The sequence below is a fragment of the Pithys albifrons genome, chromosome 1, assembly GCF_047495875.1.
Source record: "Pithys albifrons albifrons isolate INPA30051 chromosome 1, PitAlb_v1, whole genome shotgun sequence".
NCBI classification, from domain to species: Eukaryota; Metazoa; Chordata; class Aves; order Passeriformes; family Thamnophilidae; genus Pithys; species Pithys albifrons.
Window position 1 is genome coordinate 124,365,083 of NC_092458.1, and position 18,770 is coordinate 124,383,852.

The 18,770-nt window shown below is 41.7% G+C and overlaps 1 protein-coding gene across 1 annotated transcript in view; it reads right to left on the minus strand.

The window, feature by feature from the left end:
• Positions 1 to 8,298: 8,298 nt before the first annotated feature.
• The window catches only part of DYRK1A (dual specificity tyrosine phosphorylation regulated kinase 1A), an 82,074-nt gene continuing 71,602 nt past the window's right edge, over positions 8,299 to 18,770 (minus strand). The window contains exons 10-12 of the mRNA XM_071566979.1: positions 14,816 to 15,122; positions 12,529 to 12,653; positions 8,299 to 11,655 (exon numbers count right to left, since the gene is read on the minus strand). Coding sequence (XP_071423080.1) covers positions 11,032 to 11,655; positions 12,529 to 12,653; positions 14,816 to 15,122 — 1,056 coding nt within the window. The 3' untranslated portion in view covers positions 8,299 to 11,031. The remainder of the gene's footprint in view (positions 11,656 to 12,528; positions 12,654 to 14,815; positions 15,123 to 18,770) is intronic.

An 18,770-nucleotide genomic window follows, 5' to 3' on the forward strand; every position in this document is an offset into this window, starting at 1 on the left:
GGGAATCACCAGAGATGTGTGTTGGAATAAACAAACATCACCCCACTTATTAAAACCATCATCAGTGTCCCCATCAAAATAGAAGGGAAACTCCCTGAAGGGAAGTTCTGGCCAGGTGGGAGTTGGTCTCTTCTCCCAGGCACTCAGCAATAGGACAAGGGGGCACGATGGGCTCAAGCTCTGCCAGGGGAAACTGAAGTTGGAGATCAGAAAGAAATTCTTTGCAGAGAGAGTGCTCAGGGATTGGAATGGGCTGCCCAGAGAGGGGGTGGATTCCCCATCCCTGGAGGTTTTTCACCTGAGCTTGGCCGTGGCACTGAGTGCCATGATCTGGTAAAGAGACTGGAGTTGGCCCAAGGGTTGGACTTGATGATCTCCGAGGTCTTTTCCAGCCCAATCCATTCTATGATTCTGTGATTTCAATAATAATTTCCCTTAAGGGAACACCTTCAATGCAGTTTAAAAAATCAATAAAATAAAGGGTGTTTGGTTTAATTGGCTTTAAGTGCTGCAGTGCAAATGCAGAGCAAGAGCCCCATTGGGATTGGATTGGTTGGTGCTTCCCAACAGTAGGACAATCCCAGAGTGACTGGAGAGATCCCAAACCAGAGGGAAAACAACCCTGTGGGAATGTGCCTGCTCAGATCTGCCTTTTCCTGCTCCTCCTGTCCCCCCTCCTGGATCCTTCCCCCCTCCCTTGGTTGGATTTTAGGACACTCCCAACTGTGGGAGTTTGGGCAATGCTCCAAACAAGGGGACAAGGAGCTTTCCCTGTAATGGAGCTGGATGTGGATTTGGGGATGGAGGAGAAGACAAGGCTTGGAGAAAACCCTTCCATGGCCACAGAGAAGACCTTGAGGGTCCTCTCCCCAACTCAACGAGCATCCAAACTTCTGAGGGAGCACCCACAGCCAAAAGCAGCTCCCTGTGCCTGGAAGCAGCAAGGAAGTTCTTCCCCACCTTTCAATAATTGGAACTAATTGATGTCCCTAAGACTGTTGTGCTGATTCTCCTCACTGTGTTAATCCATTTTCCTCTCCCTCTTTGCTCCCAACAAGACCCATGGGAATAAATTTTAAAGCACAGACAAGTTGTAACTTGGGCACTTTCCAATCACTCCCATTATTTCAAGCAAAGCAATTTCACATTTCCCCTCACAAAGACAAAGGTGTGGAAAGGTCTGACCACACCAGGGTGGATTTTGAAGTTTTCCTGCCTGTTTTCTGTCCCTTCTCATTAAAAAAGCAGCCTGAGCTTTTCCATTCCTTTTTTTCTGAGTCCCTCCCTCTGCAGCAATCCATGGAGCTGCAGATATCCTGGGGCTGCTCCAGGACATTCCCTGGATTCTCCAGCCTGCTGAGGAGCCTCTCGAGTTTCCCACTGAACTCTGCCCAGATCTGCCAGGCCATGGCACTCCTGGGATCTGTCACTGTGCTCCTCCCCTCTTCCCAAATATCCAGTGAGGATACAGGTCCCAATCCAGGACATTTTTTTCACTCTCTTCCCAAATATCCAGTACAGATACAGGTCCCAATCCAGGCCCTTTTTTTCAGCCATTTCCCAAATATCCAGGGAGGACACAGGTCCCAATCCAGGCCCTTTTTTCAGTCATTTCCCAAATATCCAGGGAGGACACAGGTCCCAATCCAGGCCCTTTTTTTCAGCCATTTCCCAAATATCCAGGGAGGACACAGGTCCCAATCCAGGCCCTTTTTTCAGCCATTTCCCAAATATCCAGGGAGGACACAGGTCCCAGTCCAGGCCCTTTTTTCAGCCATTTCCCAAATATCCAGTGAGGACACAGGTCCCAATCCAAGACAAATTTTTTTACTCTCCTCCCAAATATCCACTATGGATAGAAGTCTCATCCAGGCCCCTTTTTTCACCCTCCTCCCAAATATCCAATAAGGACACAGGTCCCAATCCAGGACCTTTTTTCACCCTCCTCCCAAACACTCACTAAGGATACAAATCCCAATCCAGGCCCATTTTCACCCTCCTCCCAAATATCCAGTGAGGACACAGATCTCAATCCAGGCCCTTTTTTTCAGCCATTTCCCAAATATCCAATAAGGACACAGGTCCCAATCCAGGACATTTTTTTACCCTCCTCCCAAATACCCACTAAGGATACAAATCCCAATCCAGGCCCTTTTTTCACTTTCCTCCCAAATATCCAGTGAGGACACAGGTCCCAATCCAGGCCCTTTTTTCTCCCTCCTTCCAAATATCCAGTAAAGATACAGGTCCCAAACCTGGCCCTTTTCCACCCTCCTCCCAAATATCCAATGAGGACACAGGTCCTAATCCAGGACATCTTTTTTACCTTCCTCTCAAATATCCAGTGAGGACACAGGTCCCAATCCAGAAACCTTTTTTCACCTTCTTCCAATAAGGACACAGGTCCCAATCCAGGACATTTTTTACCCTCCTTCCAAATACCCACCAAGGATACAAATCCCAATCCAGGCCCTTTTCCACCCTCCTCCCAAATATCCAATGAGGACACAGGTCCCAATCCAGGACATCTTTTTTACCTTCCTCCCAAATATCCAGTGAGGACACAGATCCCAATCCAGGACCTTTTTTCAGCCATTTCCCAAATATCCAGTGAGGATACAGGTTTAATCCATGCCCCTTTTCCCACCCTCCTCCCAAACTCCCATTCCCTTGGGGATGGAGCAAAGGACACTCACTCCTCTGGCAGGATAAGGTTTCACTGTTGATCATTTAAATAAAAATTCTGGTGATTTCCCTCAACTTTTCATGAGTCAGAAAAGTTCAGAGTGTTCTTCTTCTTATTATTATTTTTTTTTCTCCTCAGGCAATTTGGTTTGTCCTTTATCTCCTCACTTTGGGTTCCAATCAGGAACTTCCAGACCAGTCACCAGCACTGAGGACACACCGAATCCCAAGTTTTCAGAAATCATGGAAAAAAGGGAAGCAGGGAAGAGCAGGGGAAGGGGGGTGGGAGGCAGGAAAAGCCCTGAAAAGCAGCCACAGGAAATCAAAGCCCTGCAAAGGGACCCAGGGAAGAAGTGACAGAGCAATGACAAGGAACAAAAAGAAATTCCGAGGAGTGAAAAGCAGGAAAAAAAAAAAAAGGGAAAAGTCCTGACAAGGAGAAGTCAAAGCAGCCCAAAGGTGTGAGAAGGGGAAAGAAAAACAGGGAAAGGAAATCAGAGCATGAAAAAGCAGGGAAGGAAATCAAGGCAGTGAAACAGGGAAGGGAAGGGAAGGGAAGGGAAGGGAAGGGAAGGGAAGGGAAGGGAAGGGAAGGGAAGGGAAGGGAAGGGAAGGGAAGGGAAGGGAAGGGAAGGGAAGGGAAGGGAAGGGAAGGGAAGGGAAGGGAAGGGAAGGGAAGGGAAGGGAAGGGAAGGGAAGGGAAGGGAAGGGAAGGGAAGGGAAGGGAAGGGAAGGGAAGGGAAGGGAAGGGAAGGGAAGGGAAGGGAAGGGAAGGGAAGGGAAGGGAAGGGAAGGGAAGGGGGAAAATCTGGGGGGGAAAGGGAGAGGATAAAAGAGAAGAGGGAATGGAAGTCAAAGCAGTGACACACAGGGAGAGGAAGGGAAAGGAAGTTTAAAGATGGGAAAGGAATGGAAAAGAGTTGGAGAGCTGAAAAGAAGGGAAAAACAGGGAATAAAAGGGAAGGGGAAGAGAAGGGGGGAGTGATCTGAAAAGCAGGAAGCGAAGTCAAAGCAGGGAAAGGCAGGAAAAAGAAGATGAGGGAGGAAATTCCCTGGAAAGGAGTGAAAATGGGTGGAAAGAATGACCAGCAAGGGAGAGGAAAAAGAAGGAAAAGTGAGGAAAGAAGGGAAGGATCAAGCAGGGAATGAAGAGGGTTATGAAAGGGGATCTTTCAGAAGGGGAAAAGGAAACTAAATACCTGAAAAATCAGTGAAAAGGAAGACAAAGCACTGAGAAGCAACAGGGATGGGGAAGGAAGGGGAAAGTATGTAAAAATAAAGGAAAAGGAAGGAAAATACTTGAAAAGGAGAGAAAGTCTGGAAATACTGAAAGTGTGGGAGTGGTGGGAATAATGGTATGAAAAAAGGGAAATGGAGAAGCAGAGGGGGGAAGTCAAGTTTATGAAAAGTGGGGGAAATGAGGGAAAGGGCCTGAAAAGAGGGGGAAAGGGCAAGGAATTAACACAGGGAAAAGCAGTGGGGGAAAAAAGGTTGAAAACAGGGAAAAGAAAGGAAAAGTGGGACAAAAATCCCTGAAAAGCAGGGAAAGGACAGAAAGGGAAGAAAGTAAAAGACAAGCAAGGAAAAGAGAGCTGGAAATCAGGGAAAAGGCCAGAGAAGACCACAAGGGGAGGGAAAAGGGGGAAAAAGGGGGAAAAGAGAAGAGAGTGACAAAGCAGGAATGAGTAAGGAATGAAGGGAAGATGGAAAAAAAGAAGAGCCATAAAAAACAGTGGAAATAATACAGGAAAATGGGGGATGTGCAGAAATAAACAGGGAATAGAACTGCAAACAGTGAAAAACAGGGAAGTGGAGGGGAGATGAAACTGCTCAGAAAAACCATGGAAGAGGTGGGGAAAATGGGAAACAAGAGAAAAGCAGGGAAAATGAGGAAGGGGGAGAAGGAACACACCTGAAAAGCACCTGGAAAAAAGTAGAGAAGGGAGGGGAGGAAACCTGGGGAGGAAAGGAAGCAAAGAAACAGCTAAAAAGTGTTGAAATAATGGGAAAAAAAGAGGGAAGACACAGAAAATACACAAAAGTCAACAGAGGAGGAGCAACGGAAAGGGATGGGGGGGTTGAAAGATCCTGAAAAATTAATGGAAAACTGAACTGAAAGCAAAGAGGGAAAGTGAAAAAGGGGGAAATGGAAGAGCCAAGAAAAGGGGGAAATGGGGGGATTTGGAGGAAGCCAAAAGTGCAAGAAAAGAGAGAGGAAGGGAAGAGCAGGGAAAGGGGAGCAAGGAAAGGAGGGAAAATATGGAAGGAAAAGCATGAAGGGAAACAAGAGAAGGCACAAAGCAGGAAAAGCTGTGGAAAGAGAGGAAGAGAATAAGCAGGGAAATAAAAGGAAGGAAATCCAAGGGAAAGGAAAAGCACAGAGTGGAAAAGCAGCAGAGGAAAGCAGGGAAAAGCCAGACAGGGAAAAAGAAGGGGAAAAAAGTAAAGCAGGGAAAGTGTAAAAGGTGAAAGATGGGGAAAGGGGGGGGGGGAAATGTGAAAAATGTAGGAATTATAAAGAAACCTCCAGCTGGGGAGGGGGGACAGAACTCCTGGAGAAGATCCTGAAACAGGGAGGTTTCCTGCTTGAGACCTTCACTTGGTTTCTTTAGAACAAACAAACTCTGCATTTATTTCTCCATGATTCATTTTCCAATCAGTGGTTTTGGACAATCAACATCCATCAAATCCATCTCCTCCCCTCTCCCTTCTCAAGGGGAGACCTCCAGGAGGTGGATTTGGTTATTCATTCCTGTTGCCTCAGGAATGCTCCTCCTTTTATTACTCAAGACCACAAGGAATAGCCATAAAACCCCAAGTTCCAAGGAATTGTAAAAATCCATGTGATTTTGCAGGAGATTCCCAAGGCAATGCCCAGTAGGACTCACCTCTGGTGGTCACCAAGCACTGGATTGGAGAAGCAAAGCTCTTAACCCTTTTCTCACAGAATCACAGACTGGTTTGGGTTGGAAGGGACATTAAAGATCATCTTGTTCCAAATCCCTGCCATGGGCAGGGACACCTCCCACCAGCCCAGGCTGCTCCAAGCCCTGTCCAGCCTGGCCTGGGACACTCCCAGGGATGGGGCAGCCACAGCTGCTCTGCCCAACCTGTGCCAGGGCCTGCCCACCCTCCCAGCCAGGAATTCCTTCCCAATATCCCATCTGTCAGTCTGAAGCCATTCCCCTTGTCCTGTCCCTCCATCCCTTGTCCCCAGTCCCTCTCCAGCTCTCCTGGTGCTCCTTTAGGCACTGGAAGGGGCTCTCAGGTCTCCCTGGAGCTTCTCCTCTCCAGGCTTGGGATTGGGATGCTCTGCAACATCTGCCATAAAACATAATAAGCAGAAACTAAAAAGCCTCTTGGGTCTGGACAGATCATGTAATATTTCATAGAATGATAGAATGGATTGGGTTGGAAAAGACCTCTGAGATCATCAAGTCCAACCCTTGGGCCAGCTCCAGTCCCTTTACCAGATCATGGCACTCAGTGCCACGGCCAATCTTGACAGGGCTTGTTTGGAAATCAAGGCATCCTAATCAGTGAGGAAAAAACCAGCTCAACTGGCATCATGGGGTGGGGACAAAAATGCCAACTGCAGATCTCCAGCATGAGGTGGCACCTGGAAAACCCCCTAAAACCCCCTAAAACTTTGGCCAAATGTCTCTCTTTGCTGGACAGATGGTGTGCAATTTTAACAGCATCAAAGGAAAATACGCCACGATCCCTGAGGTTGGCAAAGCCCTGCCAGCCCCTGGAGCCCACCCTGTGCCCCATGCCCACCTTGGCAAAGCCCTGCCAGCCCCTGGAGCCCACCCTGTGCCCCATGCCCACCTTGGCAAAGCCCTGCCAGCCCCTGGAGCCCACCCTGTGCTCGATGCCCACCTTGTCCCCCAGTCCAGAGCACTCAGTGCCACGGCCAGTCCTGCCTTGGGCACCTGCAGGGCTGGACACTCCAAACCTCCCTGGGCAGCCCCTGCCAGTGCCTGCCCACCCTTTCCAGGCAGAAATTCCTGCTGCTGTGCCCCCTGCCCCTGCCCTGGCCCAGCCTGAGGCCGTGCCCTCTGCTCCTGTCCCTGTGCCCTGGGGCACAACCCGACCCCCTGTCCCGGCTCCCCCCTCCTGGCAGGGATTGCAGAGCCAGAAGGTGCCCCCTGAGAGAATTACAAGAAGTTACCAAAATGCTACAATAAATGATCAAAAAGTCACAGCAGACACAAACTCCCTTCAGGAGATCAACACTTGGCAGTAACTCTACTTTGTAGCCACTTCTTTGGGTCCTGTTGACTACAAAGACACTTCCAAGCTATTCAGAAGTTCCATACAATGACCTTATTGAGGTGTCCTATCAATGAGCATCACACATTGTGTCTCACAAGGCTGGACTTTTCACTCCCTCCCTCCAAAAAGGATGTTTCTGATGGGTTTCAACAGGAATTCTTCAATAGAGGACCCTCAAAGTGGGACTTTTTCAGTTATCAAGAATAAAAAGGAAGAACATCGATGGTTTAATGAAAAGAAGGATGGCAGAGCCCTGAGGATGGAGAGAAGTCACATCCACAGGGGCATCCAACCCTTGTGCAAACCAGAACCCTCCAGACACCATCATACTTACAGGATGGGAGCCCAAATCCTGGGAGAGCAGCAGTTCTGAAAGGACTGAGGAACCATAATGGAGAATCATCTAAATTGACAATCTTTTAATGCAAATAACTGAGGCTGAAAAGGTTTCCAAACGCAACCCTTGGAGGTATAAACAGAACAAGCCACGGGTTCAGCTGAGAGGTTCAAGGACTGCAACCATTCCCAGGGGCTGGATCCAGCAATTCCACACCTCAGGATGGATTTTAGAACACCTGGAGTTTGGGCAGAGCCATAAAAGCTTTACAATTGAGAGGTTTAAGGAACTCCATCTACAGAGGTTAATAATTAACACATTTTTAGGTGGATAAAGTGAAACTGGAGGCAGAACTCGTCGTTCTGAGTGACTGAGCAGTCCCAGAGCTGAGGGAGGAGGAAGAGCATGGAAAACCAACTACCTGGATCGCTGCAGAGCCACGGGAAATCCTCACACTTGGAAGGACCCAGAGGAAGATGAGCTTTTCCAAGCCCGTGTCCTGCTGCACCGAGAGAGGCGGAGCCGGTGCCGCAGGAACAGCCGGATTGGGCTGTGGGATAACGACAGGCCAGTCCCAGCATCTCATCCCAGGGTCACTCCTGGCCTTACAATGGGCTCTGTGGAACGGCAGAAAAGCTGCAGAGCACATGAGAACACTCAGACTAACAGAGGAGGACACCAAGAACTACAAGCACAGTCCATGAGAACCAAGCAGAGCTGTGTTCACACCCCAACCACTTGCAGACCTTGCTGTTGTTGCAATTAAAAACTCCAAATTAGCTGTTAGGCCTCCAACTTTTACTTTCATCTCTTTAAGTCTGTTTCAATGTATCTGATATTTACATATTATAGTATAATTATACCTACCATACCATGGCTTGGAGTAGGTTAATTGCATAGGAAGATTTACTACGTTTACATTTGTTTGTTTGTTTGTTTTGTCTTAAATTACTCCTTTTTTTTTTTTTGTTTTAAAAAGCACAGTAAAGAGTCTGAGGACAAATTATTCAACTGTTTATCATACATAAGACTGCATGACTATAATACAAAGGGCTTGTCTTTTCATTTAACGTTACAATATACACAGCAAGTCCGGACTAGATCTTACAATCTGAACACAGGTATTTAACCTTTTCCATGCTGTTTATGTTTACAATGCACAGAAGTCCTGTAACCAAACTGTGTAGTAAAGCACACAAAACTGGACTGTAACATAACACAGTATGCAGAAGCACTGGATTTTATGATTTCTTCTTGATGGAGATATTATTTCTTTGAACTGCTTTATTTATTTTTGTTTTTTTGGCGCTTGCTAAGGTGTGGCAACCAGATTTTGTATTACCCTTATATTCCTAGACAGCAGTAAGTACTGGATTCCTTTTGATATTGCTAAACTCAGCATCCTGGTTCTAAGGTGACAGCCTCCCAAATCCTGTAAACTTCTCCCAATCATTGAGATTCAAAAGAAAAGCATAAAGGGAAAAAAAGAAAAACCCAACCACTTTCATCCACAGGGTCGATGTGTCGATACAGAAAGAACTGATGGATTGGTTGGTTAAAGGAAATCATGATTTACAAATGAGCATCCCAAGGATCCCTTCCCCTTTCCCATGGTAAGTCAGCTGCTGTGTTGCCACTGGGAGTATACAAAATTCCACCTTTTCCACTGAAAACAAGGATTTGGCCGCATGGAATTGAAGCCTTTGCTGCCAAATGAACTTTCCCAAGGGCTTCCTGGCAGAGGTAGATCACTGCTCCTGTAAGGGAGGGTGGGCAACACTGGGCATGTGGGATGGGCAATCGAGGAATCACCTTCTCCTTCCCCCAGCTCTCCACGCAGCTTCTGCTTTTCCCCCACAAACCAGTCTCTGGATGGGCCCATAGAGTTTGCAACTGCCAAGCTGACTGTGTTATATTAAGGCAGCGTTACCCAAAAATTAGGCACCTGTTAATTACAGCCTGCTGACCTCAGGTCTCGTGTGAGCGTTTTGCTTTACTCAGACTTATTGTTTTGGACCTGTTCATGCAATCAAGGTCTTGCCTTCAAGTTTACAATTATGTTAATAAGGAATACAAGAATCAACTGCTGGTTTCACAGCTTCTGGATCTGAGTGTCCCTTTTACCTTCAGAAGCCTGAACACATTTATAATGTAACAGATGTTATAGTCTCGAAGTAGATGTCAATCTATTATCTTCAGTACACAGATTGCTGTAAATGTATTGGCTATGAATTCAACAACAGTTCCAGTTTTGTTTAAGCAATAGTACAGCCATAATTTTCAACTGACATTTAAAAATGGTCTAGTTACACCTTGTGTCAAAGTGCAGAACTGCTACATTATTGGTTACAGACATCTATGTGCTATAAAAACAGCTTTGGTACAATAAATTATCAAAAAAGAAAATAAATTTTTGTAAAATTCACAGCATAATTGTGAGGCAAAAAAGCAGTCACATAAAATTCTGCAATTTTTTTTTTTTTTTAAAAATGTTCAGGATGAACAGAAGACGTCTTTGTGCAGAAGTAATGGTGGAGAAACCACGTGCCGAGAAAAAAGCAAAAGAATAAAGTAAAAAGCAGGAAGGGACACAGTTGTAGCTATTTCCATCAATGCAAACCACTACTCCTGTGACCTTCAACCAATAAGGAAGTCAACTTTATGACACACGCAAAGTGACCTTGCAATACCTTACAATAAGTGGGTCACAAAAGTCTATTTTAAAAGAAAGGCCTCTTGAATTACCCATTCTCTGTGTTTTCAGCATTAAGGACTGTCTGCAAAAGCATGTCCAAAAGTGATTGCATCTGAAATGGTAGGCTCTTCTAACTTAAGAGTCCAAATCCATAAGGCCAAAGGTTATCCCAAAGACCACCACTTAGACCTCCCCAGGACTGGCCAGGACCGACCCGTTGATTGCTTCTCAGTGCACCTCAGTTATGAAACCAGTCACATTTCCACACTAACTGCCCGCGGTCTCCAAAAGGTGGGACCGCAGAATCCCATCACAAATTGCTGCTTTGATCCTCAGTAGATTCAGAAAAGGAGAGTTCTGATCACCGCCACTTGGCATGCTCAATGTGCCTCACCAGCTCCGTCACAACCGTCCCTTTTTACAGCTGAAGAATAATATATTTGTGTCATCTGAAGGTCCCTCTTGCTTACAGTACTGCATTGCTGTGCCCATCTTTGTTTGGGGAACTAAAAAAAATATATATATTACTCACTCCCCTCCCACCCAAAAAACTTCAAAGGGCCTTTTTTTAAGAAATTGTGTGCAATGCCTTTAAAAAGAAACTACTTTGCAGCTACGACTAACATTTGAACAATAAGCCCTGTTGAATGAGACCGGGAAAAAAAAGCAAAACCCCTCCCCAAAAAACCAAACTAGGACTAAGTTGTGGCAAGTTAAAATGGGGGAAGCAAAAGGTGAACACCACTAAGCTATTCGTTAAGGTGGGTCCAGACATGGCTCTTAAAAAAAAAAAAAAAAAAATCAACCAAAAAAACCTCCCTCCCCCCCACCCCCCAAAAAAACCAACCAAAAAAAAAAAAACAAAACTTCATTGTCCCTTTGCAATCTTTTCAAGTTTAAAAAAATAGTCAACTTTGCCCTCCTGTAGCGGTTCAGTGAGTTTATCTCCTTCTGATTCAAGCAGCTTTGCACTTTGTTTTTGGAAAAACACCACTTCTATAAAAACACACAAGAAACAAACTTAGTTTCAGTTTAGTCACGAGCTAGCCACAGGACTTTGCTGAACACAAACTCCTGTCATGGGAGACTCTTCTCTATCAATGCCTTGCCTCATGGCAAGGTGTCCTTCAGTCATGTAATGAGCAGGCCCTGTGTTAGCAGAGAACTGGTACGTGGGATGTCCAGCTAGGCCAGTTTCTTGGCGCGGATTAGAGTAGACTGTTAAATTCATGTCCATCGCTCCGTTCTGTCCAAAGTCCAAGGTATTAGCAGCCACTGGGCGGTTCTGATAGGCCTGATTGCCTTGGTTACCAGTAGAGGAGGAAGATGTAGAGGAAGAAGTAGTTGAGGAAGACAGGGATGTCATGGAGTGGTGACTGTGGCCCACCTCCATAGAATCCTGGGTGGAGGAGCTGTTTGTTGGAGAATTGTAGACTCTCGGCCTGGTCCGGCTGCCCAAGGCTTGCTGTCCATGATGGTGGTGGTGGTGGTGGTGATGGTGGTGGTGGTGGGAGCTGTTGCCGTGGTGATGGTGTAATGCATTCTGTTGTTGAGGGTTTACATGGAAGGTGGTTTCTTGAACTGGGTGGTTCTCAACAGTGACCTGTGTCGGAGCTTCGGTGGCTGTCCAACCGATCGGAGGAGGAAACTGTTGTCGAACCTGGCAATGAGCACAATTAAAATTAAAATGCAGGCTCTAATCTGTCCATTTACAGGATCACAGAGTCATTCAGGTTGGAAAAGACCTCCAAGCTCATCAAGGAACACCACCTTGTCAACTGGATCAGAGCACTGAGTGCCACGGCCAGTCGTATTTGAACATTTGCAATACATGACAGATTAAGTTATTCATATTTATATCAACTTTTAGAAAAGTTAAACAAGCCCTGCAGTTGCAGAATTATTCCAGAAATGCAAGCATATAGTTAGGAATCATTTCTAACACTGTCCTAAATATGCCTTGAAGAGAAATAAATTTGCATCTTGGATGGTTTTTTTTCAAACACTTTGAGTAAGTTCAACATGTCACAGAATCCCAGACTATTCTGAGCTGGGAGGAACCCACCAGGATCATCGAGTTCAACTCTTAAGTCAATGGCCCACACAGGGGATTGAACCCATGACCTTGGCATTATTACAGCCAAGTTTTAACCAACTGAGCTCATCTCAGGGTCAACATGTGACCACCCTGCTGTCAAACTTGCAGAAGCAGCTTTAGGTAACAGGAATAACAAACAACACAATATTTGTACAACACACAGAACAATAAGGCCCTGATTTCTGGCTGAGGGCTCTGGAGAGAATAAGCAAACTAAGTAAATTAATTATGCTGCAGTTCATACCTTGAGTGGTATCAACAGCATCAGAGGAACCTCTGGAACAACACAGCTGGTTAAAGGTTGCTGAGACACCAACATCTACCTACACTCCAATTTGTGCACAAACTAAACTGTCTGCTTGGGAGAATTTATAGCTTTATCTGTTCTGTACCGCAGTGAAACACCACAGATTTGGCCTGTTCAGACAGACATACCTGTGGGCTGTGTGTTTCACAGTCCATAGCCTGAACAGCAGCAGTGAAGTGCCCACCACTGTGTCGATGCTGGTGTGTGGGGTCCGACCGTGCCCTCCCGCTGTTGCTCGTTCCAGAAGATCCACCTGGAAAAGCACAACGTGCACAATTAACTAAAGACACCACATTTAAAGCTGGGAAACAGTGGCTGCATAAAGACACCTAAACTGCTTCAAGGTGCAAATACACAACAAACACTCCCATGCCTACTCATCTAGGTTTTAGTTTTTGTAAGGGCTGTGGCCTGTTCCAGCTGATCACAAGAATTGTTTCATGAGTGTGGCTGAGGTGGGTTTTTAACAGGAAAAAACAGACAGTATTTCAAAGAATTATCACAGAATCCTAGAATGGATTGGGTTGGAAAAGACCTCTGAGATCATCAAGTCCAACCCTTGGGCCAACTCCAGTCCCTTTACCAGATCATGGCACTCAGTGCCACGGCCAAGCTCAGCTGAAAAACCTCCAGGGATGGGGAATCCACCCCCTCTCTGGGCAGCCCATTCCAATCCCTGAGCACTCTCTCTGCAAAGAATTTCTTTCTGACCTCCAACTTCAATTTCCCCTGGCAGAGCTTGAGCCCATCGTGCCCCCTTGTCCTATTGCTGAGTGCCTGGGAGAAGAGACCAACCCCCACCTGGCCAGAACTTCCCTTCAGGCAGTTCCAGACAGTGCTGAGGTCACCTCTGAGCCTCCTCTTCTCCAGGCTGAACACCCCCAGCTCCCTCAGCCTCTCCCCACAGCACTTGTGCTCCAGTCCCTTCTCCAGCCTCGTTGCTCTTCTCTGGCCCCGCTCCAGCCCCTCAAGATCTTTCCTGACCTGAGGGGCCCAGAACTGAACACAAATTATAGAATAACCTGAGTGGGTGTAGGAGAACAGAAATTCAAGCTAGTGAACTGAAGACAAATTTGCAGGTGCAAGCTGCTAAGGCAAGAATGGAATTTGTCTGGAGACCTTGAGCTGGTGCAGAGGCAAGAAATGAAGCCTGCAGAAGCCCCACAAGAACACATCCTAAGAACTCTTTTTATAAAGTTAAAGTAAGGTGCATAAGGACTGTTTGGATCTAGCAATTTTGTCAAATATATATTACTTAATAATTAGCTATAGCTGTGCAACGTTAGATGGTTTGCATGGTGTGTGTAGGTTTCAGAATTGTGTGTAACTGTGTGGAAATACAGTCCTGTGTAAAGCTCTTCTTGTAGTCAGTATATCCCTGTGCAGAAGTGGATAAAAAGACTTAATGTAAACATAGTTAGGCCCTTCTGTCCTTGTTTCACCATTCCCCCAGTAACTGTAACCCAGGATGAAGAGGACCATGAAATAAACTACCAGAAACCCCAATAAAACAAGATGCAGTCAAGTGATGTATTTAATCATAGAGACAGAAGCTTCTTAAAGCCTTACCAAAGGCTCAATTAAGAACTGTGTCTGTGGAGTTGAGGTGTCGTGGTAGGTGGGAAGGGATGAACAAGAGTCATCCAAACCCAGGATACCCCAGTGTCCCAGTTCAGCAGGTGGGACCAGTTTATCCCTGTGTGGGTGTGACCAAAGCTGGGCATTCTCCACCCTCCATTCATCGCCCACCAACTGTTCCCAATGGCCCATTGGCAGCAGCTGCCCAGGGCACAGCTGAGCCCTCAGGCTGGGAGCTGGCTGGGAAAGAAGCCTGGCAGAGGAGCTGGGAGAACTGCCCTGCAGGGACTCCTTGGCACCTCCACACCCACCTGAGGGCTCAGCTCTGCCCATGGGCCAGCAACCATTCCAAAATCCCCCCTGACTGCCAGAGTCAGATCCCCCAGTGTGGAACTCCCTGCCCTGGGGGAAGGCACTGGGGGCTCCCACCTGCACCTGAGGGGAGACAATCTGGGGGTTTGGGGACTTCTGGGATCACTTGTTGGATCCAGAGGAGGAGCAGACCCTGGCCAGGAGGAGCCCCCCACTCTCCACCAGACTGTGCCATCATCTGCACCAACAGGTTTGTCCCTTCCTTTTCCTTTGGACTCGAGGGAACCACGTGGGGCTCAGCACAGGGGCCACCAAACCCCCCTGTGTTTGTGCCCCAGGGGGTGGGTTACACTGCTGGGGTTGGGGGTTAAACCCAATTTCTCTTTGTGCCATTTCATTAATTGTAACATTTTTATTGAATTATAAGTCTGATTTATCATCTCTTTTGTGTTGGGTTCATTTCTCCTGACAGTTTCCCTTTAAACCAGCACAGAAACACCTCCCTGCCAAACCCCCAGAGCTCACCTGAGCTGGAAGATGTACTGGAGGTGGTTCCTGACGACTGGGACTGCTCCATGGCGGGGCTGGTGGACACGCTGTTGCTCGTGTTGGTGCCCTCGTCGGCGGTTTTCTTGAAGAAGCTGTGCTGCAGGGCGTAGTAGGGCTGGATCCGCGTCTTGGGGTCGTAGTCGAGCATCCTCAGGATGAGATCCTTGAACTTCAAGTAGTCGGCGACGGTGTGGCCCGACTCGCCGGCGCGGCGCCCGCCCGGCCCGCCCGTCTCCACGCCCAGGATGTTGTGCAGCTTGCGGGTTCCGGGGGGTTTGTATTCCTGCGGGGAATGGGCGCGGAGTGAGAGCGAGGCCAGGGCAAGGCACGGGGGCAATTCCATGGAAAAGGAGGGAAGGACCATCGGCACTGCCGGGGGGGTGTTTAATCACCGAGATGGGACGACAACAAAACCCCACTCCAGAACAAGATGGAAACCAAAGTAATGTCTCACTGCTTATATATTAAAATATATATATGTAATTATTTTTTTAATCATCTTGGTTATTTAACCCACCTTTTTTCCACCTTTGGTCTTCTTCGAGTTCCAAAAAAAAATCAAAGTAATGTCTCACCATTTACATAGAAAAATATAGAAATATATAAACATATAAAATTTATAAATATAAAATATATAAAAATAATATATGTAAATAGATATATATCATATATTATAGATAGATATATAGTATATTATATATATATTATTTTAAAAGAATCCTGGTTATTTAACCTACCCTTCCATCTTTGGTCTTCTTCAACTTCCAAGGAAAATCAAAGTAACATCTCACCATTTATATATAAAAAATTATAAATATATAAACATAAAATTTATAAATCTAAAATATATAAGAATAAAAATAATTATGCAGTTATATATATATCTTTTATATATTTATATTTATATCTATTTTTATATTTAATTATTTTTAAAGAATCCTGGCTATTTAACCTGCCCTTCTTCCATCTCTGGTCTTCTTCAAGTTCCAAAGAAATTCAAAGTAACATCTCACCATTTATATATAAAAATTATAAATAAATAATCATATAAAAATTTAAAATATAAAATATATAAGAATAAAAATAATTATGCAATTATATATATCTTTTATATATTTATATTTATATCTATTTTTATATTTAATTATTTTTAAAGAATCCTGGCTATTTAACCTGCCCTTCTTCCATCTTTGGTCTTCTTCAAGTTCCAAAGAAATTCAAAGTAACATCACACCATTTATATATAAAAATTTATAAATATAAAATAGATAAGAATAAAAATGATATATGTAAATACATATATTTTAATATAATTATTATATTTTCATATAATTATTTTTAAATAATCCTGGTTATTTAACCTACCCTTTTTCCACCTTTGATCCTCTTCAAGTTCCAAAAAAACCCAATCTCACCATTTATACATAAAAATATATATAAATATATAAAACTAAAAAGAATTATAAATATAATTATGTTTTAATCATCCTGGCTATTTAACCTGCCCTTCTTCCACCTTTGGTCTTCTTCAGTTCCAAAGAAATTCAAAGTAACATCTCACCATTTATATATAAAAATAAAGAAATATATAAAAATGTATGAATATGAAATAGATAAGAATAAAAATAATATATGTAAATACATATATTTTATATAATTATTATATTAATATTCAATTATTTAACCTACACTTCTTCCATCTTTGATCAAGTTCCAAAAGAATCTCATCTCACTATTTATATATAAAAATACATATAAATACATAAAAATAAAAATATATAGAATTAGAATTATGTTTTAATCATCCTGGTTATTTAATCTACCCTGTTTCCTTCTTTGGTCTTCTTCAAGTCCCCCAAAAACATCAAAGCAACATCTCACCATTTATACATAAATGGATACATAAACATAAGTAAATTTATAAATATAAAATATGTAAGAATAAAAATAATATTAAAATAAATATTTATATACTTTTTTAATATTTATATATAATTATTTTTAAATAATCCTGGTTATTTAACCCATCTTTTTTCCATCTTTGGTCTTTTTCAAGTGCCAAAAAAAATCAAAGTAATATCTCAGCATTTATATACATTAATATGTAAAAGATTTTAAATATAAAATATATAAGAATAAAATAACATATATACATTTTTATATTTATATATAATTATTATATTTATATAAAAATATTTTAAATTATCCTGGTTATTTACCCAACTCTTTTTCCATCTTTGGTCTTCTTCAAGTTCCAAAAAACCCAAAGTATCATCTCACCATTTATATATATACAAATACATAAAATTTGTAAATATAAAAGATTTAAGAGTAAAAATAATATATAGAAATTTTGTATTTAGATGTAATTATTTTTAAATATAAAATATTTAAGAATAAAAATAATATATACAAAATTTGTATTTAAATATAATTATTTTAAATATATTTAAGAATAAAAATACTATATACAAATTTTGTATTTAGATATAATTATTTTTAAATATAAAATATTTAAGAATAAAAATATTATATACAAATTTTGCATTTAGAGATAATTATTTTTAAATGTATTTAAGAATAAAAATAATATATACAAATTTTGTATTTATATATAATTATTTTTAAATTATCCTGGTTATTTACTCAACCTTTTTTCCATCTTTGGCCTTCTTCAAGTTCCAAAAAGACCCAAAGTATCATCTCACCATTTATATATATATACATAAACACATAAAATTTATAAATATAAAATATTTAAGAATAAAAATAATATACAGAAATTTTGTATTTAGATATAATTATTTTTAAATATAAACTATTTAAGAATAAAAATAATATATACAAAATTTGTATTTAGATATAATTATTTTTAAATATAAAATATTTAAGAATAAAGATAATATATAGAAATTCTGTATTTAGATTTAATTATTTTTAAATATAAAATATATAAAAATAAAAATATTATATACAAATTTTGTATTTATATATAATTATTTTTAAATCATCCTGGTTATTTACCCAACCTTTTTTCCATCTTTGGTCTTCTTCAAGTTCCAAAAAGACCCAAAGTATCATCTCACCATTTATATATATATATAAACACATAAAATTTGTAAATATAAAATATTTAAGAGTAAAAATAATATATATTTTGTATTTAGATATAATTATTTGTAAATATATTTAAGAATAAAAATAATATACAGAAATTTTGTATTTAGATATATAATTATTTTTAAATAATTCTGATTATTTACCCAACCTTTTTTCCATCTTTGGCCTTCTTCAATTCCAAAAAAACCCAAAGTATCATCTCACCATTTATATATATATAACCACATAATAGTTTTCAATATAAATATTTAAGAGTAAAAATAATATATAGAAATTTTCTATTTAGACATAATTATTTTTAAATATATTTAAGAATAAAAATAATATATAGAAAATTTTTATTTATATATAATTATTTTAAAATATAAAACATTTAAGAATAAAAATAATATATACAAATTTTCTATTTAGATATAATTATTTTTACATATATTTAAGAATAAAAATAATATATAGAAATTTTGTATTTATATATAATTATTTTTAAATAATCCTCATTATTTACCCAACCTTTTTTCCATCTTTGGTCTTCTTCAAGTTCCAAAGAAACCCAAAGTATCATCTCACCATATATATATAAATACATGAAATTACAAATGCAATTCTTTTTAAATCACCCTGGTTATTTAACTTACCCTTTTTCCATCTTTGGTCTTCTTCAAGTTCCAAAAAAAACCCATTTATATATAAATACATGAAATTACAAATGCAATTCTTTTTAAATCACCCTGGTTATTTAACTTACCCTTTTTCCATCTTTGGTCTTCTTCAAGTTCCAAAAAAAACCCATTTATATATAAATACATGAAAT